Below are 27441 nucleotides of genomic sequence, written 5' to 3' on the forward strand. Positions count from 1 at the left end.
GGATTGAGCAATTTCAGGTAAATAAATAAACAGAGTAAATCATTTTTATCGAGTTTTATTTTCATTTTTTTTATGATTTTTATGAACACCTTTTTATTGTGATGAAATGCATGATGAATGAAATGAGTTTTCTGCTGCAATTGAGCTGAGATTCTGAAATCGAATGAAGCTCAAAAATCTCTTTTCGAACGAATGAAATAATCGATGAATGATGATGAACTTAGCCTAGAGGATGTCTTAAAGCTAAAATTTTGACTGTTTCGAAAAAGCGCATTTTTTTTCCAGTGATTTTGAGTCCCAAAACGTGGCATAAATTGTCCCGCTCTCTTTGAGGTGGGATCGTCAGTCCGCTCTCGTCCCCTTCGCGAGGGTTTGAGTCATGATCACTCCCGCGCGAAAAGGAACCAAGAGCTACGTTTACGTATACGAAAATATCCTTGTTCCCTCCAACCAGGCGATCCAGGATTCCCTCGCAAAAATCGGGGAATCCGACCGCCCTTAAGCTTTTCCTACCAGCACCATTGTTGAGATTGTGTCATTGCTCACATTGCTACATCTAAATACTACGACTACGCCACTAAAATTGATCTAGTTCCAGGTCGGTTTTCCAAGAGTTCAGATTTCAGTTCTTCTTATCATCATCTTCATCTTCGAAGAAGTTTCCGGCAACGGAAGTTGCAGTCGGCGAGGCGAGAGCCAATCCATTCTTGCCGGCGATGGCAGTTCCAGTTGGGGCCGATGCGGCCACTCCTCCTCGTCCGGCGAGGGCAATTGCGATTGGTTTGACGGCCGCAACCGACGGTTCATCTGACTGGCGAAGCGAACCCATTTCCTCCTTCTGGTTCTCGTCGTCGGTGACCTGTGGCAGGTTTTGCTCGCTAGGTTCATCCGATTGCGAACGGCCCTGAGCGACCTCCGGTTCCGGTGCTGGTTCGTCATCCAACGAGCGAGCCCAGGTACGATCGATGGCTGGCACCTTGTCCGGATGCGAATCCAGCAGGTCGTTCTTCAGTTGCGCTGGAACTAGAGCTGGAACGGGGGCAATCGGGGCGATCGAGGATACGATCTGCGGTTGGAACTTGATTTGGCCGTCTTCGGCTTGGATCGAGTCCGAGTTGGATCGAGCGTGGATGGTCTGCAGTGGCTGAAGGCTGAAGATTGGGTTCAATGGGTTCTGCAGGGCGTCAAAGTTTCCGTAGAATTGAGGAGCTCCGGACAGGATGTAGTAGCGTTGGCCTTGCGGGTTGGATTGGACTTCGGCCTTGGATGGCAGCTGTTCGGCATCGGCTGGAGCCATGAAGATCTGATTCTTCATCATCGCAGCGTCCAAGAAATCAGCTTCGGCTGGAGCGGCTGGAGCGGCGGGAGCGACCGGAGCGGCCGGAGCGGCGGGTGCTTCGGGAGCCTCCGTAGCAGATTCGGCCGATTCGGCTGGTTTTTCGGTTGGTTGGAAGAAGTTTACGAAACCCTGCCACCACGGTTGCTCCTCCTGCTTGAGCGATACCAGCCGGATCGGTTTGTCATAGGTAATGTGGCTGCTCAGCGGGATCGATGGGTAGTAGTAGACCAGCTGCTGCTGCTTGGGTTCCAGCTTCAGATGTTGAATCGGTTGGATGAGATGCGGTTGAATCTTGAGGGTGGAGGGTTGCGGCTGCACCAGGTAGTACTGGGCCGGTTGGTGATGGATAATGGTGGTGGCCGGTGCCGACTGGCTTCCTGCGAAAGCTGCTGCCAGAAGAATCACTGACGATAGTCTGCCCATCTGTGGGCAGGTGGGAAACAGAAAGAAGAGGAAAATCATTATCAGAACGTGGTTGTTGAACTCTTCAGAATATGTGATGCAGAGAAGTCAAGCCGAACAATGCATTAGGTCCCAAGTTACATTGACAGTTTCTCTTCGTTGATTTTTTTTCTTCCATCCCCATGGCCATGTGAAGGAATTTCCAGCTATTTTCAACACACACTTTGATGGAAGAATTTATTATCTAGCATCTAACACGACCAACATGACAAGAAACGGTTTTAAAGCCATGTTATTAACGAAAGAAAGTCAATAAAGAGACGCGTTCCATGCTACTTGGGACCTTATGCATTGTTCGGCTAGATGTGACTAAACTGGTTTGGCGGAATGATGGTGGCCTAGGTCAAGAAATTGTGCAACAGCAGCTCTGTGCTGCAGCCGAACGGAGAAGCAGGCAACACGAGAAAACGAGTTTTTACTGCAAAACGATACTAGCTGGTTGATTGCGGACTGCCTGTTTTGGCCGCTCTTGGACTTGAACTTGAAATTGCAGCTTCAGTAGGGTAGAGTTGGAAATGATTGCTCATGAAATGGAATTCTGAACATTACTATAAACTTTCCTTGTTGCTCCACATGCCACAACCGGTTCCAAATGTTTTAAGCCACATGGCCATAATGGCATATTATCGATCAATATGGGAAAGATAGATCATCTTAACTGTCTGTTCGTATTAATTTTCTTCTTTTAGTTTATTTTCTGGAACATTGGTCATTGCACGGACGACGAAATCAACTCAACATTGAATTGAATTTGACTCAATTTGGCAAAAAGTGAATTTGCTCACAAAGCGAGTAAAACTTTCCGAGCTTTACCAGGAAAATCTTCTTGAATATGAGAAAAATTACGAAAATTTTACTCAGTCTTGGAGTATAGGCTGCTTCTATGCACCACCAATGTAGAGTGCGCTAGGCGATTATCAGAGGAAACGTCAACCAAACCGTTTGTTTACATCAAAATTTCAATTTTTACATCTCAAATTAACGCATATTAGTCCAATATTGCAGAGAATACAACGAGTCGTTCATCATTGGCTGTGATGCAAATACGCATCATATCTTGTGGGGTAGCACGGACATCAACAGTCGAGGTGAGTGCCTTTTGGAATTTCTCTCATCTTATAATGTAGACATATGCAACAAAGGAAATGAACCTACTTTTTCAAATGCCATTAGACAGGAAGTTTTAGACTTGACATTTTGCAACACTGCAATTTCTGAGAAGATTCGAAATTGGCGTGTGTCAGATGAAATCTCACTTTCTGATCATTAACACATTATGTTTGAATGGGGTGGAGGTGATTTACCACCTTCTGCATTCAGAGATCCTAGGAAAACAAACTGAGATCAATATGCTTAGATTACAAACGACGTAAAGATGGATTCAATCCAGCAATTTGAATCATTTTCTGAAAAGGTAAACGAAAGAATTATAAATTCCTACAACAGTAGGTGTCCTATCAAACGGTTGTCTTTTAACAGGGATGTGCCGTGTTGGAATTTGAAAATCACTTCTGATTGGACTCAATATAGGAAAACTCTATCTGAATGTAATAATGAAATACGGAAATCTAAGAGGCGGTCTTGGATTCAAGTGTGTGAAAATATAAACAGTACTCCTATAGTCACGAGATTACAGAAAACTCTTGCCAAAAACCATACAATTGAACTTGGTAATCTTAAATTTCATGATGGAGGTGTTACCAAATCTTCCTCTGAAACTTTAAATTTAATGATGGAAACACATTTTCCAGCTCCGGTATTGTGTGTGGAATCAGATAATTCTGATTCTGTTGGTGAAATGTGTTCTATAGAGACCTCGCCATCGCCAGTGTCTAAGAGAACAGAAAACACCATACCAGATATATGTAGCTGATGAAATTTTCACAATTGCCAGAGTGGAGAATGCTGTGAGATCTTTTCAGTCTTATAAATCTGCGGGTGTGGATGGCATATTCCCGGCACTACTTCAAAACAGTGAAGCAATGCTGATTCCGTCTCTAACTAAGATTTATAAGGCGAGTTTAAAATGAAGCTACATTCCATCAAAATGGAGATTGGTAAGAGTTATATTCATACCGAAAAACGGGAGGCGTGATAAAACACAGCCAAAAGCATTTAAGCCCATTAGTCTCTCATCAATTTAACTGAAGACTATGGAAAAGGTGTTCTTTATTCTTTATTCTTTATTCTTTATTGGGAGCAAGGAAAGCTCATTTGAGTGGAGCTTATAAAAGCTTTTTTTCTCAAATGTGCATAAAACCTCCTCATCTTTTCGCATCAACAGAACAGTACATTCAAAAAAAAAAAAAAAATCCAAATGATACATTATTAACTTAAGACTAAACAAAATACGACCTTATTCTATTTCTTACTACTACCTATAATTTACTAACTGAGCACTTCACGGAACCTATTTTTATGGTAACAATGGTTGAACACACGACACATACTACTAAAAGGCTGATTATAGCCATAATTAGTACGGAATGTTGATATACGCATAAATTGATGAGAACGGAGAGTACGACGACGAATATCAAAATTCAACTCACGTAACACTGTAGGACAATCTATGTTAGATTGAACAACATCAGATATGAAACAAGCCTTAGTGACATTCCTATGAACCTCCAGAAGGTCAAGGTCAATTAATTTACAACGATCTTCATATCTAAGGAGATTATATGGATCATTCCAAGACAAACGTCGAAGAGCAAAGCGAATAAACTTATGTTGGATAGTTTCTTCTTGCTGTACGCTGTTCTGATAGTAAGGAGCTCAGACCACAACTGCATACTCCAATGTAGAGCGAACCAAAGAACAATACAGGGTCTTCAAACAGTGAATATCCGATAATTCTTTTGCAGCATGAAAAATAAAGCCCAGGCATTTAGAAGCTATGGAAATTATATATCCTACATGATCTTTAAAAGTAAGTTTCGAATCTAAGAGAACACCCAAATCCTTAACAGTAGATTCTCTCTTTAGAGATATTCCGGCAATGGTGTTATCAAATGAAATGACAGAACGTTTACGTCCAAAGGAAATTACTGAGCATTTGTTGGCATTCAAGCTCAGACGATTAGTTGCGCACCATTTGGAAACAAGGTTAAGTTCTTTCTGAAGGAAATGTACATCTTCTTCACAGGTTATTACATAATAGAGTTTGAAGTCATCGGCATACGAGAGCTTAAAACATTTGAGCACTAGGTTGACGTCATTCAGGTACAGCAAGAATAACAATGGTCCAATATGACTGCCCTGTGGAACACCAGATGTGACATGGAATGGTTCTGATATAGTATAACCAATTTTGACCGACATTGAACGACCAACCAGATAAGAGTTTAGCCAATCTAGCAACGAACCAGAGAAACCAAGACGTTCAAGCTTTGCGATCAAGATTTCATGGTTGATTTTATCGAAAGCAGCTGAAAAATCAGTATAAATGGCATCGACCTGCTTGTGAGCTTCTATAGTCTTTATGATAAAGGACGTGTATGGAACCAGATTGGTGCAGGTGGATCTCTTCGGCATGAACCCATGTTGTGTCGCGGAAACGTAGTTGAGAAAAATGATGCTTGAGGAAGTCAAGGACAATCAGTTCAAATAGTTTAGACGCAGCACATAGTGCAGCGATTCCTCGGTAGTTTGAAGCCTCTCGTTTATCTCCTTTTTTGTACACGGGAAAAACGAATGATAGGTATCTTCCATGTTTTAGGAAAAGATCCGGATGAGAGCGAGCGGTTGAAAATAATAGCTAGAGGATGCGAGAGAGCAGAACTACACTTCTTCAAGATGATAGATGGTATGCCGTCCGGACCGGGGTTTGGTGAGCATTTCAACCGAGCGCAAGCTGATTCAACAGTTCGCTTTCAGCTGTGGACGGACACAGCAGCATTTGTTCTCGGTGTCGATAGTGCTATCGGCAGTCTGTTTTTCGACCAAGCTATTGTGTGTTGCGCACATTGTTTATCCGCAGTTAGCTAGCCGTGTGTGGCATCCTGTGGATAGAATCAAGAATGCATGGAGTTGAAGTTAAAAACACCGTCAAATTTAGCTTTGGCGATGGAGCTAGGAAACCGTCGATGGGCGAAATTATTAATTTCGCGAAGACTCTGGATGCGGATCCTATGCAGATGGAAGCTATATACAGGGTAGCGGAGGAGAAATCCTTGTTTATTAAATTCAAGGTCGAAGAGGCAATGTGTCAAACATTGATGAATAACAGCGAACAATTAACTTTCCGTTATGACGATGCAAAGGCAGTAGAGGTACACATGTTAAATGCGGATGAATACATTCAGTATGTCAGAGTGTACGATCTGCCTCCTGAAGTGCCTGACAAAAACCTAGGTGCTGGGGAAATACGGCAAGGTAAATCGTGTGGTTAGGGAGAAATTTCCTCCCGAGTTAGGTTTTGATATATACACTGGCATCCGCGGTGTATATATGGATGTTAAGAAGGAAATTCCTACATCACTGCATTTCCTCAACCGTAAAGGAAACGTGTTCTATCCCGGGAACAAGAATGTGTGCTTTGTTTGCAAGATTGAGGGGCACCAGATGAATTCTTGCCCAAAGCGGAAACCTCGCAGGAAGCTTGAAAAATAACAAACGACGGATACGGAAAACCGTGACCCGGACGAAGCCCAAAGTGTTAGCAGCGTGGATACCTGTACATCATATGCGGGTGTTTTAGCCGGCGATGCTTCAGCGGATGCTATTGAGGTGTTCGATGAAGAAGTTATGGTAATCGATGAGACGACCCCGGACATGGAAGAAGAACAAGAAGCAGCAAGAGGAAGTCAGCTTGAGACCGAAAGCCATTCTTGATCGCGAAGAAATTGAAAACTGCTATTGAAAACGGAAGAAAGAAGAAAACTGCGGCCGCGAGAGAAAGTTAACACCAAACAACCGGCTTCTAGGAAAAAATGAACTAATGTTATAAACTCTTTTATTTCAATTTAATGACAAACTGTAAGAATCTGCTCCGTAAAGCTAACGCGTTTGAGCCTTACAAATACATTAATGGATAAAAAAAAGCTGATTCAACAGTATTATGTGATATCCGTGGATGAGGACCAATGGCAGAACGGGGAGGTACATTAGCTGCAGCATCAGTCACCAGACGTAGGTCAAATGATTCGTCAGTAAATATTGCTGAGAATTGTTCTTTGAAAAGGTCAGCTATGGCCGGAAGAGAAGAAGCTTCTTTATGGCCGAGCTTCATGGTCGCTGTGCGATTGGATTGTCTTTTAAATTACGTTCAATTCGACGCAGATAAGTATGAAACAGTTTCTTGTTTAGCCGTTTGTATCTACTGTTGCAGGCGAGGTAATACGACCGTATATAGGAGCTACGATTCTTGGACAGTTTTTCAAGAGCCGATCTTTAAACCGACTTCAGGCGCTTCAGAAGGTTGTTGGACCAGGGTGGGTACACAAGATTTTTACACACTATTTTGGGGGTGAACTGATCTATGGCGTAAGCTACGACGAAAGTGAAGACTTCAACTGTTGTTTCAACGCTCAAATCATGCAACATGTTCTCCCAACCGATAGAGGATAAAAATAGATTCATTTTCGAGAAGTCAGTTTTTCTGAATGTATAACGAATGGCTTCGGTGACAGGGATGAATTCATAAGGAACACATTCCTTTATGAACAATTGAAGAGGCGGATGATGGCGGCATTCCTTAACAAGAGAGGTTGGAGCTTCAGAAACAGTAGTATCGGCTAACAAAACAGAGATCAAGCAAGCGATGGTTGGAGTTACAGACAGAGCTGAGCTGGATGAGTCCCGCTGTACTATAATCATCCAGGAGTTGATTTTGAACTAGGTTCATCGATGAGTGCGCAAGGTCGGGATGTAGGTAATCCGATGAACTTTGAATCCAGTTCACAGAACGCATGTTAAAATCACCCAGGATGAGGATCTTGTCTGCCAAAGACATGCGTGAGGTAATCCAAGCCAATGATTCACAATGTTTAGGCATCAAAGTTGCATCGGTGACACGGTCAGGAGGTACGTAAATGACACAGATGAATAATGTGCAGCCAGGGACAAAAAGTTCCACCCATACCTGTTCGACAGAAGTGCAGTTGGGTGCTTGCAATAACCGACATTTGTAGTTGGAACGAACAGCCAAAAGCACACCTCCACCAGGTTTGTGCGGTCAGAACGGAAAACAGTATATACACGTCCAAAAATCTGAGTGGAAAGTGTGTTGCAGTTGAGCCAGGTTTCCGTAAAAGCATATATGTCGTATGCCTCATCCGAGCACGCAAGCGAATAGTCAGCAAGAGTAGTGTTCATGCCACCAAGATTTTGATAGCAACATAGTAATCCATTTATACCACAGTGGCTCTGATATTGGGAAGCAGAGGCTTTGGAGGACGTGGTAGAGTTTGCTGCGGAGCTTTGGTGGGTTTTGGGGGTTGAAGACGTTTAATGACTTCATCAATTCAACTTACATGTTATCGCATCCAATATCTAATTTTCAGTTTGCGTATCAATCTGGAACATCAACAGCTCTTCATACTTTGGTAACTAAAATCGAAAAAACACTTCCAGTTAAATAAATCGAACTTTGTTCTTTCTTGGATATTGAAGGAGCTTTTGACAACGCATCCTATTCTTCTGTGGTTGACGCCATGAAGGAAAGCAACTTCGACACGCACATCGTCAACTGGATTCATACAATGCTTGCAAAAATAAAAGTCACTTCTGGGCTGGGCAGCTCATCTATAACAGTAAAGGCAACGAAAGGCTGTCCTCAAGAAGGAGTCCTCTCACCACTGATGTGGTCTTTAGTTGTAGATGATCTTCTAAGAAGCGTAGAGGCGAAAGGTTTCGAAGTTGTGGGCTTTGCGGATGATATAGTTATCGTAGTTAGGGGAAAGTTTGACGCTCTCATTTCAGAAAGAATGCAACAGGCTCTAAAGTTTACCCAATCTTGGTGTATAAAGAAGGGCCTAAACATTAATCCGTCAAAAGTAGTGCCTTAAGCTTGGAGGAGAACAGATCCATCTTAGTGAACAGGTCAAATACCTAGGAGTTATATTGGATGCCAAGTTGAATTGGAATGCTCAGATTGATTCTGTGATCAACAAAGCAACCAGTGCCCAGTGATTATGCTTCAAAACTGTTGGTAGAAAATGGGGTTTGAAACCAACAATGACAATGTGGATTTACACATCAGTAATCCGTCCAAAAGTAACTTATGCTTCGTTAGTGTGGTGGCCAAAAACGAAAGAGGCTACCACACAGAGGAAGCTGGCAAAACTTCACCGTCTAGCATGTATTGCTATAACGGGTGCGATGCACAGCACCCCATCAAAAGCGTTAGATGCAATTCTCAATCTACTGCCCTTGCATGAATACGTGCAACTAGAAGCGGAAAGAAGTGCTCTAAGGCTCAAAAGGTCTAAAAAAGTCATGCCTGGTGACCTGGTTGATCACCTAAGCATTTTACAATACTTCCAAAGAGGACCAGTGATGAGTATGAATGGAGACTGGATGAAACAAGAGGACAACTATGACACTCCCTTCAACGTATGTGAAATTTTGCGTTCGGATTGGGAATTCGGTGGTCCTAGCGTTCGTCAAGGCTCAATCATATTTTTCACAGATGGCTCAAAAATTGGAACATAAACAGGTGCAGGAATCTTTGGCCCTGGAACAAATATTTCAGTAGCGATGGGACATTGTCCAACAGTGTTTCAAGCAGAAATCGTGGCCATATTTGAATGTGTAAGTGTTTGTCTAAGGAGAAAATATAGATGTGCAAATATCTGAATTTCTTCTGACAGTCAAGTAGCACTAAAAGCGCTTCGTGCTTACAAATATACATCAAAGATTGTCTGGGAATGTATTCTTTTGTTGCGACAGCTGTGCAAACAGAACTCAGGAAACTTATATTGGGTTCCTGGACAATAAGGCATTGAAGGGAATGAAAGGGCAGACGATCTCGCAAAATTAGATTCCAATTCACCGTTTATTGGTCCAGAACCATACTGTGGAATATCAAACTCTACGGTAAAAATGGAACTCAAACGCTGGGAAGAACAAAGGGTGATGGCCAGCTGGATGGCCGTCACGAAGTGCAACCAGCCGAAAAGATTTATAACTCCAAATGTTACACATACCAAAAAGCTCTTGGAGCTCAATAAACGGGCTCTTAGTATATACACTGGCCTAGTAACTGGGCACTGTCCGAGTAGATATCATTTGAAAAACATTGGTCGGGTTCAAAGCGATATCTGCCGTTTCTGTAGCATAGAACGTGAAACCTCGGAACATCTGCTCTGCAGTTGCGGTGCATTACACAGGCGTAGATCTAAATGTCTTCGTAGTGTTATCTTACAACCTAGAGGAATTTGGTCTGCTAATCCTGGAAAGCTAGTTGGTTTCATAAACCACATCATACCTGACTGGGAAAGGGGGGGGGGAGGTAATAAGCTGTCCACTCATTAAATGGTGGTCAGCTTGCATGATACGAACAGTAAACAGGGGTACCACAAAAGTTCAAATAATGGACGCTGTGGTTCAACCTCCCCAACAAAAAAAAAACGCATATTGTTATGCGCATCGTGCATATTGATATCGGAAGAGGTCTTATTTTATTATTTTTCACATATTTGAACGAACTTACAGCTCAAATAACACCAAATTAAAAATCCGGAACATCATAGCCGCTGGGATAATTTTATAAATCTTCACTTTTCCTAACAAAAATATGTGGAAGCACCAGCCGGATCACTGCAAAATCGATACAGAAAACAAAATATTCCATGTGGATGATGATTACAAGCACCTGAGATGGATAAATTTATCAGAAAATGTACAAACATTTTCCTCTTCCTATGGTTCTCTTATTCACCACCAGAGGCTGAAACGATCGCTTAGTTTCTATTGGATACGCCTATATTGGAAGACTGAGTGAAACCTCGCTCGATTATCCTCATATTCGAGATCTTTTTCTCGGATAGGTCGGAAAATTAACTCACTTTGAGAGAAAATCCTCTTTTTGCAAAATTGAATCGAATTAAACTCAATGTTGAGTCGATCTCATCGTCCGTTTGCTCATCGATTAAAACCCCACATTCATCGAATTCTTTCCTTAGGGAGCACCAAATTCATGCAACCAAATTGATTTTCGTTTTTCTAAGCTGTTGTTTGGCACCAAGCCAATCCAACTCAAACGCAAACGGTCGTCGTCGTCGTCATCATCGTCGCCAAAAACGCACACACACACACACATTCACCCAGTGTCTGCATCGAGTTTCTCCAACCCTCGATAAAATTCACTGCAATCGCCTGTATGATCCTCTTCGGTCAGCACACGAACGCATAAAACGATTTAAACAACACACCACTTTTCCCCCCATTCTTATTCCGAGAAATCACCAACAAAAAAAAAAATGAGCAACCGCTTCGAGGTGGAAAAGTTTCAATACAAACTGACAAGGTCGTGGAGCTTTCTTGCAGCAACAGAGAGCACCAAATCGGAACTTGCTGCGCCTGCATTGCTTGTGTGTTCCTGGAGTTGGGCCAACTCCAGCTGGAATATAAAGGGGAAGCGTTTGGCGACGACGGTTCGAGACGACGGTCTGAAGGTTGCTTGCTGACTGCTACGCGCGCAGCCATGGCTTTGAATTATTTTTGACGGCCTTTTGGTCGTTGCCGGAAATTATGGATGCTGCATTCCCGCCTGCGGCCATCGGCGCGGCGACAGGGATAATAGATTTTTATTTTTATTCAGATTTAATGCGGTACGAGTGCCTATCAGGGGCAGTGCATTGTGTATCCTCCGTTTCACTTACTCACTCGGCGACTGTATGGTAATGAGGCTGCGGTGGTGATTTATGCTGCGGTTGAAATTTCGATTCGATTGCAGTTGCCGCTTCCGGTGGTTGAGTTTTTGATTTGTTGCAATCGGAATTGTTGAACAGAATGTCTGCCTTCATTTGCATCACAGTGAGAAATATGCCCTGATTAGCATGTATAAGGAAATTAAGTTAATTTTGGGTCTTTTCTTATCGCTCCGGTAAGTAGGATAACGGTTGCTGCTGCAGAGTGGGGCCAGGCCGGATAATAATCATAAAATCAACTATGAGTTTCCGTAATTTTTATATTTTTCCTTTATCTTACTATGTTTTAACTTGCAGGTACCAAATTTTTAGGGGAATCGGATAAAAATGAAGCTTCTAGATTTTTTGGATGTTGGTATGTACATTTTGCAAGAAACCATAATGCAATAGAAAATAGGTTTGTCACGACGTAAACGACGTTCTCGCGCAGAGTGAGTCAAAACCACTATGTGATATTTTCAGCCGGGAAGTTTAGTTTTTTATTAGTTTTGATAAATAATGGTGATTACCTGCTCCAGATTTATTCAACTGGAGCTGAAGATGACTGAAAACCGTCTCCGCATACAATTCCTACTTAAAGGGCCACCCACATTAGATCCGTTTGCGTTGCGTTGACGTAAATTTGACAGTTAGACAATAGATTTAGCTGTCACTTTGCCGCAACGCGTCGGATCCGGATCTAATGTGCGTGGGCCTTAACTCAATACATTTCGGCCGGTGTTATACAATATTTTTGCCGTTTCTTAGAGCGTTTGCTCCGACACGGCTGGCATTTTTTCTAAGTCCTGGATTTGGCTGACTGAGTGGCTTTTACTCAGTTTGACATTTCTCGTTTACTCAGATTTTGACAACCTAATGCATCAGACGAAATTGAGTACGATCGACTCACCCGGTGAGTGAGCTGAAGTAAGCGTGGATCTGCCGTTGCGTTGACTTCCGCAAAACAAAATAATTTATGTTGTCGTTCCCCAGCTAAGCAGCGATAGAGTGGGCAAACCAATGTATTCAGAGTGAGCATAACAGTTGACTGACGATCTAGCCGGCGCCGGTGGTGTAGTGGTAAGCGTGACTGCTTTCTAACACCCCGATGGGTCTGGGTTCAATCCCACACGCAGAGAAATGGTTTTTAAGTTCAAATGGATATATTTTTGACTCAGGGCCTAATATATTTTTGATATTGTTTCAAATATATTATTCGGTTAATTCAAAGAAAAATATTTTTGAATCAACAAACCGGTTGTAGAGTCAATAATCTGTTTGTTGATTCTAAAAACCATTTTGTTGATTCAAAAACATTTTTTGTTGAAATAGTTATACAATATGTTTGAATCAATAACAAAATACATTAGGCCCTGAAACAAAAATCCATTTTTCTGCGTGCAGCCGAGGTCGGTGGGATTTTTCTGAGGCATAAAAATCTCTGGTCACGTCTTCCTTCGGAAGGGAAGTAAAGCCGTTGGTCCCGGCCCATGTGTGTTGTGAATGGGTGCGATATCCTACGCAGGTGTGGAAGCTGCCTTCCTGCACATTCGATTGCCGTCAATGGATGGCAATCGATGTCCGTCGGTGATTGGCACTAGATTGCGGAACAGAGACCGACGTTAAATAAAGGAAATAAGTTGACTGACGTTCATTTATAGTTTGACGACGAAGTCATTCAGTAGTGTTTTCCGGAATTTAAATGCTCTCCAGTTGCTTTAATCAATGTTCAAGTTTCATATAGCTGAAATGGGTTCCAAATTCTCTGGTGAGTTATTTTATGCAATGAAATTATGTTTTGTTTACCGTTTCAAGAACAACATGTCAAAAGGGCATACAAGCTTTTTCTAATCAAACATTATTATGCCCTTTTCTCGCCACCTATATGACACCAACGCAAACCATTAACATCGTCGGATAGGGGAAGATTTCCCCTTCCCGATGATGTTGTTAGTTTGCATGGGCGACCCTCGGTTAGCGAGAAGAGGGCCTACAAAGGTTTGTTTACATAAAGCCTGTATGCCCTTTTCACATGTGGCTCTTGATTTGTGTTTTCAAACATTAAGAAATTTTCTTAAAAAGAAAATATATCTAGGAATCTGCGTCCGAAATATCAGATACTGCAGAAAAACGGAAGTCGATCGAGAAGTTCATTCGTGGTCGGGTGAATTGCGATGTTGAAGCTACAATCAACCTGTTTTGGCGTGAATTCCAGTGTCGAGAAAAGTCAACGCTTATTGGACCGATTCATGCTAGTCAATAACGAACGGCTCGAAGATGTTGTAGTTTTCCAAAGACCCTCTTCTTCATCCTGTATCACCAACAAGCGAGGACAGCCAGCAAAAGAGTTCGACGAATGTTCTGCGCATGACCAATAGTTCAGGTGAGCTACTTCTTGCTGCAAAAATGAGTTTAAGATCTCATGTATCTTCCGAAGTTTGTTGCCAAGTTCAGCTTCAAGGTTTTCAAAACGTTTTGAGGAAAATGTGAGCGCGTTGGTAGCAAAAGGACATATAGAGCTTCTTTTGATTCTCAAGTGGGGTTGCGATCGAACATCCAGAATTCCACAATATAAACAAAAATTCTCTAATTTCGATTCAATCGATAGTCGTGCATTTTTAACATCCATTGTACTTTTTAGGTTTTCCTTCGGTGCATATTATAATAAGGGACAACTCGAGATCGTCATCAACCCACTATTGTAGGCCAGTTTCTCTCCAGTTCAAAAGGGAAACTGGAAATACGACTCAAGAGGAACATAAGATGGACCACCGAAATTAACAACTTATCGGAATTCACATATTTACTGGATGGGATTGAACTGAAAATTAAGTATAATCTTTCGATGACTATGATGACGGGAAGGTGGTGAACGCAATTACAAACACATCATTTGCACAGAGATGTTTCCTCTGCGGAGCAACCACGGCGGCATTTAATGGCATTCATAACATGAAGACCAGAGAAATTCAAGTAGAATGGCTCCAGTATGGCAAAAGTTCACTTCATTGCTGGATCCGAACATTTGAATGCATGCTACATATTGCATATAGACTAGACTTCATGAAATGGTTCAAAACGGGGCATGAGGCTGAATTCACAGCAACAAAGTTGAGCATTCAGCAAGAGTTTCTTGACAAGATGGGCCTTCATGTCGATAAGCTTCGTGCGAGTTGTGAAAACAGCAATGACGGCAACACTGCTCGTAGGTTTTTTGCAAGTGCTGATATTTCCGCAGCTATTACAGGTATCGACGAAGAATTGATAAAACGGTTGCAAACAGTATTAATTGCCATCTCATCCTGTGAAAAAATCGACAAGAATAAATTCGAAAGCTTTGCCTACGAAACAGCACAGCTATATGTGCCTTTGTATGGATGGTACCGGATGCCAACAACACTGCATAAAGTTCTGATACATGGGCATGAAATCATCGATAAAGTTATGCTTCCGATTGGTTGAATGTCTGAAGAAGCACAGGTACACATGAATAAGGAGATACGCCGATTGAGAAGGGATCATGCCCTTAAATGTTCCCGGGTGGCAAACTTGGAAGATGTATTTAACGGCTTACTAGTTTTTACTAGGGTATCGAAAGGAAACAGAACGAAAGCATGATTTACTAGAAGATGTTAAAATGCTTTTTAAGATGGAAGATGACGACAGTGATTGAAGAATAAAATAAGTAAATCAGAAGGCGCATCATACATCACGACGTCGTACTGGTAATCATCTGTGTGAGTAAAGTGACAACAACACATTCTGTAGCTTATCCCCACACCGCATCGCATCTTCAATCAACATACAGACCCATCTAGCGGCGAGCACGGATAACTTCCCAGTGTAACCCTTTCAACTCCTGACGTTTTTAAGATGCTTAGTACTTGTGAAAAGTGCGCGAACGAATTTACCGGAGAAGTTTTCAAATGCGGCGCATTTTGCTCGTCGCAATTTTGCCTGCGTTGTTCTGGAATAACAGAAGAGCTCAAGCAAATGTTGGACACTAATCATCATGTCGTATGGATGTGTTTAGCTTGCAAAAACTTGCTGGCCAATGCACGATTCTCCAATGCTATGATTTCTACTAACGCAACCAATGACAACATTGTTGAGTCGTTGAAGAAGGAAATTCGTGACAGCATACTCAAAGACTTGCGCAGTGAAATTCGTTGCAATTTCAAATCTTGGGTTGACTCAGTACCAGTAACTAAGAGATGAACTAGCCTCAGGCTAAAAATCTCTAAAATAAAGACAAAAAAAAAAAAAAAAGTACCAGTAACTCCTGTTGCAAGACAGCGTTTCCCGTCTATTTCTTCCGTTCGCTCTAAAAGACAACGAGAAGTTGAAAATGAAGAACCTGATGGTTTATTGCATCGTCCATCGAAGCTTCTTTGCGGAACAGGCGCTTGTCCAGAGCCCAACCTTGTTGCAGCAACTGCCAATCAAGAGACTGATACCAAATACTGGCTGTACTTGTCGAACATTCATCCAGATGTCAGCGATGAAACGGTAACGTGTATGGTGCGCTCAAATTTGGGAACGAGTGATACCACTGTAATGAAACTTAATCCTCGTGGCAAAGACGTACGTTCCCTAACTTTCGTGTCCTACAAAGTTGGGATGGCAGCGGATCTGAAATCCAAAGCAATGTGTTTGGACACATGGCCCTCTAGCATAAGATTCCGGGAGTTCGAAGACACTGGTAAAAAACGGGATTTTTTAAAGCCAGTCCTATTGAACCCACTTCCATCGTCAGCTTCCGAGACAGCGAATGCGAGCAAGTAGGCTCTTGCTCTAGTCCCGCAAAAACGGTTCAAGCACTTCATCGTCCGAATCCACCAGATGCGCTCCCCCTTACAATGTTTTACCAGAATGTCCGCGGATTAAGAACTATAACTAGCGATCTTCGTTTGGCATTATCATCTTGTGACTATGACGTCATTGCGCTGACCGAAACGTGGCTTGGCAGCGACATATTAAACTCTGAACTATCGTCCGACTATGTGATTTATCGTCTCGATCGGAATCCAGCCACATCTCAACTGCTACGTGGTGGCGGCGTACTGATCGGTGTCAAAAAGCATTTACGTTGTAAGTTGGTTCCACTAGTTAATGCCAACTGTTTAGAGCAAGTGGCCGTGTGTGTTTCGTTGCCAATGCAGTCGGTCTACATATGTTGCGTCTACTTAAGGCCTAACTCGGACTGTGCCATGTACTCCAATCATGCAACTTGTGTTCAAGAATTGTGTGAGCTTGCTGAAACTACCGATAAAGTCATAGTTTTGGGAGACCATAATCTGCCTAGACTATCATGGCAATTTGATGCCGACATGAATTCTTACATCCCGACCAACGCTTCATCTGAACAAGAAATCGCTTTGATCCAGTCGATCCTTGCATGTGGATTACAGCAGGTTCAGGATGTACGTTACGTAAACGAGAGATTACTTGACCTGGCTTTCGTTAGTGATACTGACAGAATCGAACTTTTCGAATCGCCCTGTGGAATTTTAAAACTCGACGCTCATCACAAATCTTTTATCATCAAATTTGACTACCTTCGTAATACTGACGACGTTGGGCTGGACCGCTGTTATTACGATTTCAATTTCTGCAATGAAACCCTTATCAACGCCCGGATAGGCTCGATAGACTGGACGACGCTTTTGACTGATTGTGACGTTGACGATGCTGTTTTCCGGTTTTATGGTGCCATTTTCGATATCATCCACGAATATACTCCTATTCGACGACATTGCCTCCGTGTTCACTACAATCAACCATGGTGGACCACGGAACTTAGGAACCTCCGAAACAGGTTACGGAAAGCAAGGAAACGCCTTTTCAAACAACGGACTGAGGAAAACAGGCGATTACTTCACGACATGGAGGAGCACTACACCAGCCGGTTGAACACAGTTTTCCATGAATATGTACTGCGCATTGAGTCAGAGACAAAGCGGGATCCATCGTCTTTTTGGACCTACGTGAAGAAACTTAGGCGGAATGGCGGTATACCACTCGATGTGTCCTATAAAGAAGCTCGTGCTGACTCCGCGGAAGAAGCTTCTGATCTCTTCGCAAAATTCTTCAAGGATGTTTTTTCGACTACCCCTCCCGCTCATTCTCCGGATGATCGTCGTGACTGGATGAGCAGCATAGCTCATTATTAGCATTTGCCGCAGTTGGATGTATCTGTTGAAGAGGTGATGAAAGTTTACCGCCATCGTTCATTAAGAAATTTTCTGCATCACTCGCTTCACCTGTGTCGATTATCTTCAATCGTTCGCTAGTAAGTGGTGTTTTCCCCACAATGTGGAAGGTTGCATCCATCACACCTATTCACAAAGCTGGAAACATCCACAACGTTGAAAATTATCGCGGAATTTCGATTCTAAGCTGCCACCCAAAAGCTCTGGAGAAGATCGTATATGAGGTCGTATATCAAGCGGTTAGGCCAATAATTACCGAATATCAGCACGGCTTCGTGAGAAAACGCTCTACAACAACCAACTTAATGGTGTTTGTCAACTCGCTGATCAACTCCATTGAAAAACGACGACAAGTTGATGCGATCTACGTAGACTTCAGTAAGGCGTTCGATAGGGTTCCACATGTGCTTGCAGTGGACAAAATGAGGTGTATGGGATTACCTAATTGGGCCACGAAGTGGCTACAGTCTTACTTAACTGACCGCTCAACCTATGTGAGCATTGACGGTGTTAATTCGCCTAGTTTCGAGATACCCTCTGGTGTTCCCCAAGGTAGCCATTTGGGGCCTTTAATTTTCATCCTGTTCGTGAACAATCTGTGTTGTCGACTGTGTTCTTCGAAACTTTTTTTCGCCGATGACTTAAAGATTCAATTAAGTCAAGACTTGACTGTTACGCACCCCAGAAGGAATTTATTCCCTTTTGCGCTGGTGTACATTGAACGGTATGCAGGTTAATGTCACAAAATACTGCGTAATATCTTTTAGCCGTTCACGCGAGCCCTTACGACATGACTATAGGATAGGACTCAATAGTTTGCTCTTCGTTTCTTCAGTTAAGGATTTGGGTGTTATCATCGACTCTAAAGTCAGATTCAATGAGCACATATCCATGATAACTGCTAAAGCATTCGCCACATTAGGTTTCTTGAAACGAAACACAAACGCATTCCAGGACATCTACGCGCTGAAATCACTATACTGTACTCTCGTCCGCAGTCTTCTAGAGTATGCTGTTGTTGTGTGGGCACCCTTTCACGCTATTCAAGCTAACAGAATCGAAGCCATTCAGCGAAACTTCGTAAGATACGCTCTACGTGTTCTGCCCTGGAACGATTCGGTAAATTTGCCGCCTTACGAAGAACGGTGCAGGCTGATTGATCTGGACACGTTGGCAGCAAGGAGGAAACTACTTCAGCGACTCTTCGTGTTTGGATTGCTTAACGGTGACGTGGATTGCAACTCTCTTGTGAGCCAAATCTACATCAATGCTCCTCAAAGAGTTTTACGTAGTTACACGCTTCTGTGGCAACCTACCCATCGGACCAACTATGCTTTTAACGAACCGTGGACTTTGTGTTGTCGTGTGTTTAACGAAACGTTTGTTGTATATGATTTTAACATAAGTAAGTCTACTTACAGACATAGAATTCGACACCTAGCCTAGAAAATATCTGCACAACAATATGTAGAAGATTTAATTAAATAAATAAATAAAAAAAATGTACGAAAAAAGATTTCAGTCTTTTTATCAAAGTGTAAAGAAAATGTTATATTCGACAAACACTCTGGGTATCCCATTTATTTTAAATACCACCCTAATTCGAAAAAAAAAACTCTTACTTCATTATGTTTTTACAATTCTCAGTAAACCATTAAATAACCGTCAAGGTCAAAAGAGAACTTTTTCATTACTTATCATGATTGATATATAATCTGTACATTAACTCATTTAAAAGGGAAGAATTTCTCTACGTACAATGTCAAACAAATTTATCATGTTGGTACCTTAAAAAATTTGTTTAAAGCAATATTCCCTTCAAAAAAATATTAGAAGTAAATAGTAATATAAACCGTATAAAGCAGCATTATTCTATAACTAATAATTTTTGCAACCACTGTAGTCAGTTGTATCCATAGGTTAGGGTGTTTTTGATGCAAAAATCGGATTCAGCCACCCAAATTTACCCTTACATGATATTTGCAGCATATCTCAACCATTCAAACATTTTTGTCCAGCTTTTTCATGGAGCGGATCCATAGTGAGTGGTGGTAGTGGTTCTCGTTCAATTTGCATTTTTTGCTTCGCCCGGCATGCTATTGGCATCCTTTAGTAAGCTGCGGCATTGTAAATTTCTGCTTTCGTGTGTATGTAATTTGGGGATTTTGGTAAGTGATTTGCCGGTTACCTGTGTGGGTAAGTGTGCTCGTGTATTTCATTACAAATGCACTACACTTACGCAGACTCAGGCAAAGCTTATCACAGATAATGCAAATCTGTGCAGAGCTTGAAAAAGGGCCTATCTGCTTTGAACGATTCTCTATGCAAACAGTTTTCGTGCTTTTTTTTGCCACATAGCATGGTAAATGACTTTCAAATCGTCAAATACAACAGAGAATGTTGTTGCAGCTGAGTTATTAACGAAAGAGAAAGTCGATGAAGAGAATCGATCAAAGCAGATAGACCCTTTTTCCAGCTCTATATAGAAATGTTCTATTCAAGTGCAGTAATTGTCTGTCAGATAAGAGTTGTGAAGAGCAGAATGTATCGGTTTCGGATACCAACATGATTGGGGAAGCAATGAAGCAATTGTCTTCTGTTGCTGACTCTATCACTGGCATACGAAACAACGTTGCTGCTCAGATAGACAACGTGTTGAGAAGTGGGATGGAAAAAATGCATCAAAATTTAAATGATTAAAGAATCATTGCTTTGAAAAATTAAATAGTGAGAAATGAAATACGATGACTAGTTCATGTTTTTAAATTAATGCGGAAAAGTAATTATGCTTATGCTGATGCTTTCCAGAAATTGTCAACCCACTTGCCTCGACCAGCCCACAATTAATCGGTCCTATCCATACTAGACGTAGATTTAAGCAAAACTAATCTAAATATATAAAAATGAATTTCTGTCTGTATGTCTGACCCTTATAGACTCGGAAGCTACTGAACCGATCGGCGTGAAAATTTGTATGCAGGGGTATTTGTGGTCGGAATAGGTTCTTGTGATGGTTCAAGAGCCCTCCCTCCTTTAAGGTCACCTCCCTCCTTTAAGATCACCATGGCAATACAGGAAGTATTACAACAAAGGTAATTGCTATTATATATTTTGCAAACAGTGACAGATAGCGGACATGAAGAACCAGTGGAGATGCCGGGCAAAGGTGTTTATCCTAGACAAATGGTAAGTTACAAATTCTCTGTTGTCGTTGTCGTAGGCGCCATCGCAGTCGCTGTCGTAATCGCCGTCGTAGTCGTAGGCAGTACCGTTAGTATATTTAAAATTAAACATCAACCGCTGAAAATATTAATTATCGCGTATTTCTGTTGTTCATTACATTCCAAGTGAAATTCGAGAACGTAATTTCATTTGAATAGCTTGTTTAACCAGGTCTTAAACAATCGTCACGTCGGTCATAGCTTGTTATGATTGCCTGAACCATGCGTAAAGAGAAAATCGAAACATTGAACGTCGCGTGAAAGTGGATCTTAATGAAGGCCTAAGTACTCTTTCGTAGCTTTTAGTTTTAGGATTTCAAAGATCGTCGGTTGCAGTGGCTTGCTTACTGAGGAGAAAAATGCGGTACCAGATTCTTTCATATTAAAAATGCATGGTAAGATCGCATATTTATCGTGTATTTTGTAAAACTTTTCGTTGTCGTCGGTGCCAAGTTTGAATAGTTATTAAACTTGAGTAACGCTATAATGTGATATGAGAGGCTCAGTGGTCTTAGAGCAACCGTTTTTGCTTACTGAGCAGAACATCATGAGTCTAATCTCAAGCCCATCCACATTCAAGATTCGTCAATGATTAAAAAGGAGCTCGTCTGCCTAGTGGCAAACGTTTTTGCTTACTGAGCAGAAGACCGTGGGTTCAATCCCAAGCTCCTTCGCGTTATACGATCGTTAGGAACGAACCCTGCTGCTAACCCAACCGTCTTACCCAACATCCCTGTGATTCGTCGTGGAAGTGCAGAGGACTCCTCGGCTTCCATCAAAGCGAGTGTCACGTCAACACATTCCTACCCATTCCTTTCTTGACCTGCGTTCAGGCGCGGCTGGCGCTGGTAGTGCCTAATTCGAGATCACCAGTTTTTACACATTGAGGATGATTGCTAGTCCCAAGCATCGTCTATTGGTTCTCTGTGTAATTACAGCTGGTCTGGCAATAACAGAGTAGCAACCGTGGGCGGTCAATCATGATCATGCTCATGCTCATGCTCATGTACTTCACAGACCCAGTGCAGTATGAGTTCGCAATGAAATGAACTCCTAATTTTCGGAGAATCATCGATAATCGATTGAGAGGGGCGGAGCAAAATAGATATTTTGAACCACCGTAATGTACATGGCATTGGAGTTATCAAAAACAAATCTTATTTTCAGTTAACATAATTCGTAATTCACTGTCGAGTAAATAATTATCAGTTTATGATTTTAAATAGGTTGATATTTAAACCAAATTTAAAAGTAACACACGCCTAAGTTTTTTTTTTTTCTTTGGTTTGTTTTTTTTCCGTCGATCTTGTTTTCCGTGCTGAGCACCGATGCTACCGACGTGCCAGGAAGGCAGCTCCCACACCTGGACCCTACCTTTCAACCCATCAACTCATGAACCGGGGACCAACGGCTTACTTCCCATCCGAAGGAAGGCGTGATCAGAGATGTTATGCCTCAGAACATCCCGGCGGCGCCGACTGGGATTGAACCCAGGCATGCTGGGGTGAGAGGTAATCACGCTTACCACTACACCACCGGCGCCGTTACACGCCTAAGTTGACAAAATTGATTTTTATGGAAAGCTTAGTATTTGTCATAAAACGTAAGCTGAAACTTTTCGGAGTTTTTCCCTTTATATAGGAGAAAATATAATTTGTGCTTGAACAAATCCAGTGAAATTGTAATCTGATTTAGTCGTTTGCAACTATGGACTGTATCGAAAATAAGTTGTAAACATATGTTGCTTTCTAAATCCATAAAAAAGGCATTAAAAAAGGTTCTTTAATTATGTGTGTCATGTCTTTCTTAAAAAGTTAACTTCACTTAGACAAATTTAAAATATATTTTCTTAGATCCTTTGATGATATAAGATTTTTGTCGTTTTACAAATTTGGGACAGTGTGACAAAACAGGTTTTAAGCACTGTTTGTAAACATCGTAGAAGATTTTTAGAACTTGTTTCATTATCTTAGGTTGTGAAGAAAACATAACTATTTTCAATTGTTTTGGTCTAAATTGATATCAGTGTTGTCACGCGATCGTCTGTTTACTCGGCAGCAACCATTGCGTAATTTAACATGTACCCGGCTCTTATTGCTGCTGTTATGTATATGTGATCTAACCTCTCCTCCCATCATTCTCTCCAGCTTATCAGCTCAGCTCCGGATCCGAATCATCGGCTCGAATGATTCACTGACATAACAGCTCTCGGACCCGTCCAGCTCTTCTCTCGATTCAGCTCCGGATCCGGATCTGAGCTGATGATCTGGAGCTGAAGCCGAGAATAGTGAGAGCAATTGTGCTGGAGAATCAAGGTGGATTCTGTCCTGAGCGATATTTCACGCGCGGGGCGAGATTTTTCGAATGTACGAGAGGGAATGAAGCACTAGTTGTCTCTCTGATTCCAACCCAAATTCTGCTCCGCTCCGCTAATGCACGCTCAGATCTGAATACACCATTAGACTTATGATATCAGTGAGCTGATGAGCTGCGGTTCCTAAAAATGAACCACGGCTGACTTTAGTGGGTCGAGTCTATAGAACAGCTCGAGAGCCCATCTCCAGATCTGAGCTGATGATCTGGAGCTTAAGCCGAGAATAGTGAGAGAAAATCTACTGAAGAATTAACATTAGAAATAAAATCTTTATGTAGACTGGATTGCATAGCTTGAGAAAAAGCGTAACATCGTGTAACACAATGTCGATCATATCATCGCGTGTGACATTTGTTTCAAAATTTCTATAATTTCATGGTGAGCTAAAGAGCTGTTCAAAAGAATCGACTCCCTTTAATGAGCTGGACGGATCTGATCCGCTCAGTCAGATGAGCTATTTTGCTCACCTCTAGTTACTACCATACAATTAAACCACTGAAAGCGGATCCCGTTCTAATGGAGATGGCTTATTGGATAGCGAAAGATGAAGTGTTTATTGTGTTGTACCTTTTCACTATAGTTTTACGATGTTTTGTATGGTGAACAAGAAAACTCGACTTTGCAAAAATAATTCGTTGGAGCCTTATGAAATAAATTAATAAACATAAAAAAATTTAAATCAATTCCGTACTTCATTCGAGGGAGACCCAATTCAACTTGTTCACAACTACAGACTATAGAATGCCAATTGCTAATTTTAAATGGCCATTGGAAACAGCATCTTCAAAAGAATATTAAGAGTTCTAAAACATTGAAATCGTCTAAAATATACTGTAACGATGCGTTAAAATAAAAAGACGGAAATGCATTGTCCTAAACCTCATAAGAGGAACTACGTCTAACATGATACCAGTCCTTTAAGGGATGTGTTTTGGTTTGTTTTACTTAGTTAAGTTTTAACATAATAGATGAACTTTTTTTTTATTAAATCATAACTTTTTACGGATTTGTTAGGAAAAATTTGTTAATTTTAACCGAAACAGTCCTTATAATTTAAGTGTGTTCCAAAGCATCATTCTCTGTAGAGACATTATTTTACAACAACACTTGCGATGTGAATATAAAGAGCATTGACTGTAGGGTCTTAAACTCTGTGATGTTTTAGGATAGTACATAGGGGAATTTACGTATTCTCGGCAACTTAAGCAGCGACCATCTTTCTATAGCCTTTTTCTCTACGGAACGCACACATATACAGTATTGGTTTGTTTACAATCTTTTGCTGCCAGCTGCTCTAACAATTTCAGTCGAAATAATTGTCAAAAACTGTTTTGAAACGCTTTTACAAAGCTCCAATATTCTCTAGTGAGAGCTACTATTGTGAAGCAACCTCTTTTTATTCGGCAGCCTTTCTATTTGAGCTGCGTGTTAAACAGCTGTGCTTTCATCGGCAGCTCGAAATCAGCAGCGTTTTGTAGTGCGTGTGTTTCATTTCAAGAAACCCCTGCTAGATTGCTTTTTCTTAGTGGTAAAAATATAATCAAATTGAAGCTGAAAGCCTTAAGAATAGTTTGAATGCATTCAGCGAAGTGTTTTCTTAAGAAAAACCAGTGAAATTAGCGTTTCAATTTGGGTTGCCGACAATAGTCTGTCATGCCGAAGCCGTCATTTCCCCTATTTATTGTTAATTTTTTAATATATCATTCACCAAAAAAAAATCATGAACAAAATGTGTTACTATCAAAACATGAGAAGTTTCCTATCCAGAAAATATTGATGGCATTTGCAAAAAAATAGCAGATTTCATTAAAATACACTTCTTTTCACTAGTTGACAAGATGAAAGTACAATTTTGAGTGAGTAATGATTCAACTGCAGTGATTTTACTGATCATTTTATTTCATGATAAATTCCTGATTTTCAAGACACACTAAAATACTGCTGATTCGCATCGCACCGGAGACTGAAAGTCTCCTTAATAAAGATAACTAACTAACTATTCGCATTACTCAATAATGTTTAAAAACCATTATTTTATTATTCAGTGAAATTTGCATGAGCGGCAGTGCATCTAAGTAATGAAACTAAAACCACAACGAAATTAGGTCTTAACACTACACCAACATATTTTTCGAGATCACTTTTTTGATATTATCTCAAAACACTTCACCAAATCAACCAATGTTTCTAATCACCACAATCCGAAGAAAACCGCTTACCTTTAGCACTCTTTCTTTCAGAACCGCTCGAACCGTTTATCACAATAGAGTTAGTCCTAGGCCGTGACTAGATCCGGGGTCTATCCGACACTGACTGGAGCTAACTACCGCAGTCGAACCCTTTATAAGCTCTTCTTCTTTGGCTATGGCATTCTAGAACGACGAACGACACACTCAACCCATCCATCCTACCTTCCTACCTTCCGTGGTGTGGTCGTGGACTTAGACACTTACCTTAAAGCAAGTACACACGTCGATCCGGTATGTCCTGCGTAAACCACCTCCGCATCTCGCCATCCTACTTACCCTATCTCTCTCTCTCTATCTCTCTTCTTCAAAGTCTCCTTCAAAGAAGACCCGATAGAACAACAACCACACCACGACGGTGGCGATGAAGACCTAGGCCAATAGCAAAACAAAATACAAAACTGCACCGCAAAAGAGCAGCATAAAAAAAATTGCATCAAAAGCACGTTATGCATCAACTTCTTGGCTTCTTCGCTTTGTTATCACCCTTCTTCGTTCGATCGCAACCCTTTATGGTTATCAACAACGGACAGCGGTAGTAAACATAGAGACTCGTCATGACTACATCTGGGCACCTCGCCTCGTCCGGAACAATCCTACTTGGCGGCTCCTGCCGGAGAAGATTTATGACACTGCCTGGGATGTTCTCACAGATCATGCCAGGACAACGCAAATGGGCAAACCCCTTTCTGTGCGTTTGTGGGTGTGTGAGTGGTTGCTTGGTGCGAGATGCTGCACTTTTATCGGTTTCGATCTTGATAGTTTTGACAGTGATGGGTATGAAACCTGACAATCCATTTCCATTTGGAGTGAATGGTAGATTGATTTCGGTAAAATGTATCAATGTTGCAGTTACTAGTTACTGTTAGGCCAAAGATCCCATGTTGCTCGTGAAAAACGAATACAGAATCTCGTCAATGCACCAACTATCGAGGAAAATGTTACTCAGTAGCCCAACTTTTTGCAATTTTGAGTTGAGTTCGACTCAAATCGGAGCTACTCTCATTGATCGTGTAGGTATAATCACATTCCAAGTGGACAATATACGAGAGTTAAGTCCTCTTTCTCTAATTGATATGCATTTTGATGTGACAAAGGCCGGAACTGCCAGTACCTGTTTTGACGATCATTGCCATCTGTTGATTTTCTTTGTTATGTTTTGAAAACAAACATAAAACGTTTGCACCCACATGGCAATCACCCTCCAGTTCGATTCATATCCCCAAAATATGGACCAGTACAAAAACAAATTGTTAAGATTGATGTACCTGGTTAGGACTACAAGACTAGCGACGTGTGGCCATGGATCGAGTAGAGTGGAAACGACTTCTTCGAACAGCAGAGGGCATCAAGACCTTAGCCTGATTGGTAAGGTATGGTAAGGATGTTGCTTTAGGTGTCGCGCAAAAGGTTTTAAGTTTGTGTGGAGATTACGACGGTAGATTTGAAAATTTGACTCATATCGCTTTGATAGCAATTAACCCTTCGTCTGTGCTATAAAGAAAATTACAATGTCTGTACCCTGGGGTAGATATTTCAATGGATTATTCAAATCTCAAATGTTTTCAAAGTAAATTTAGAGCACTTAAAGTTAAAACTATTCAAACCATTCGTCCCCGTTTCAAAATAACCAATATTATAGGATTCCATCCAGTTTTTCGGAAATTGTAAACCACCATCTTTGATATCAAAATGAAATTCGGCATCGATATCCGGCCTCTATACGCCGTATC

The 27441-nt window shown here is 41.4% G+C and overlaps 1 protein-coding gene across 1 annotated transcript; it reads right to left on the reverse strand.

Annotated features, from left to right (window-relative positions):
- Positions 1–393: 393 nt before the first annotated feature.
- On the reverse strand, positions 394–25783 carry LOC135708431 (uncharacterized). Its single transcript, XM_065230537.1, has 2 exons — positions 25682–25783; positions 394–1762 (listed from the first exon to the last, which is right to left on the reverse strand). Exon 2 carries the CDS (start codon positions 1760–1762, stop codon positions 623–625), a length of 1140 nt encoding a protein of 379 aa, XP_065086609.1. The 5' UTR covers positions 25682–25783; the 3' UTR covers positions 394–622.
- Between the last annotated feature and the right edge of the window lie 1658 nt (positions 25784–27441).

The sequence above is a fragment of the Ochlerotatus camptorhynchus genome, unplaced genomic scaffold (genome assembly GCF_037179485.1).
Source record: "Ochlerotatus camptorhynchus isolate MF236.1 unplaced genomic scaffold, CSIRO-AGI_Acam_v1.1 ptg000330l, whole genome shotgun sequence".
NCBI classification, from domain to species: Eukaryota; Metazoa; Arthropoda; class Insecta; order Diptera; family Culicidae; genus Ochlerotatus; species Ochlerotatus camptorhynchus.

What these genes read in the sequence shown, in the direction of transcription:
- LOC135708431 (XM_065230537.1), bottom strand. Translation starts at nt 1,762, where the DNA reads ATGGGCAGACTATCGTCAGTGATTCTTCTGGCAGCAGCTTTCGCAGGA.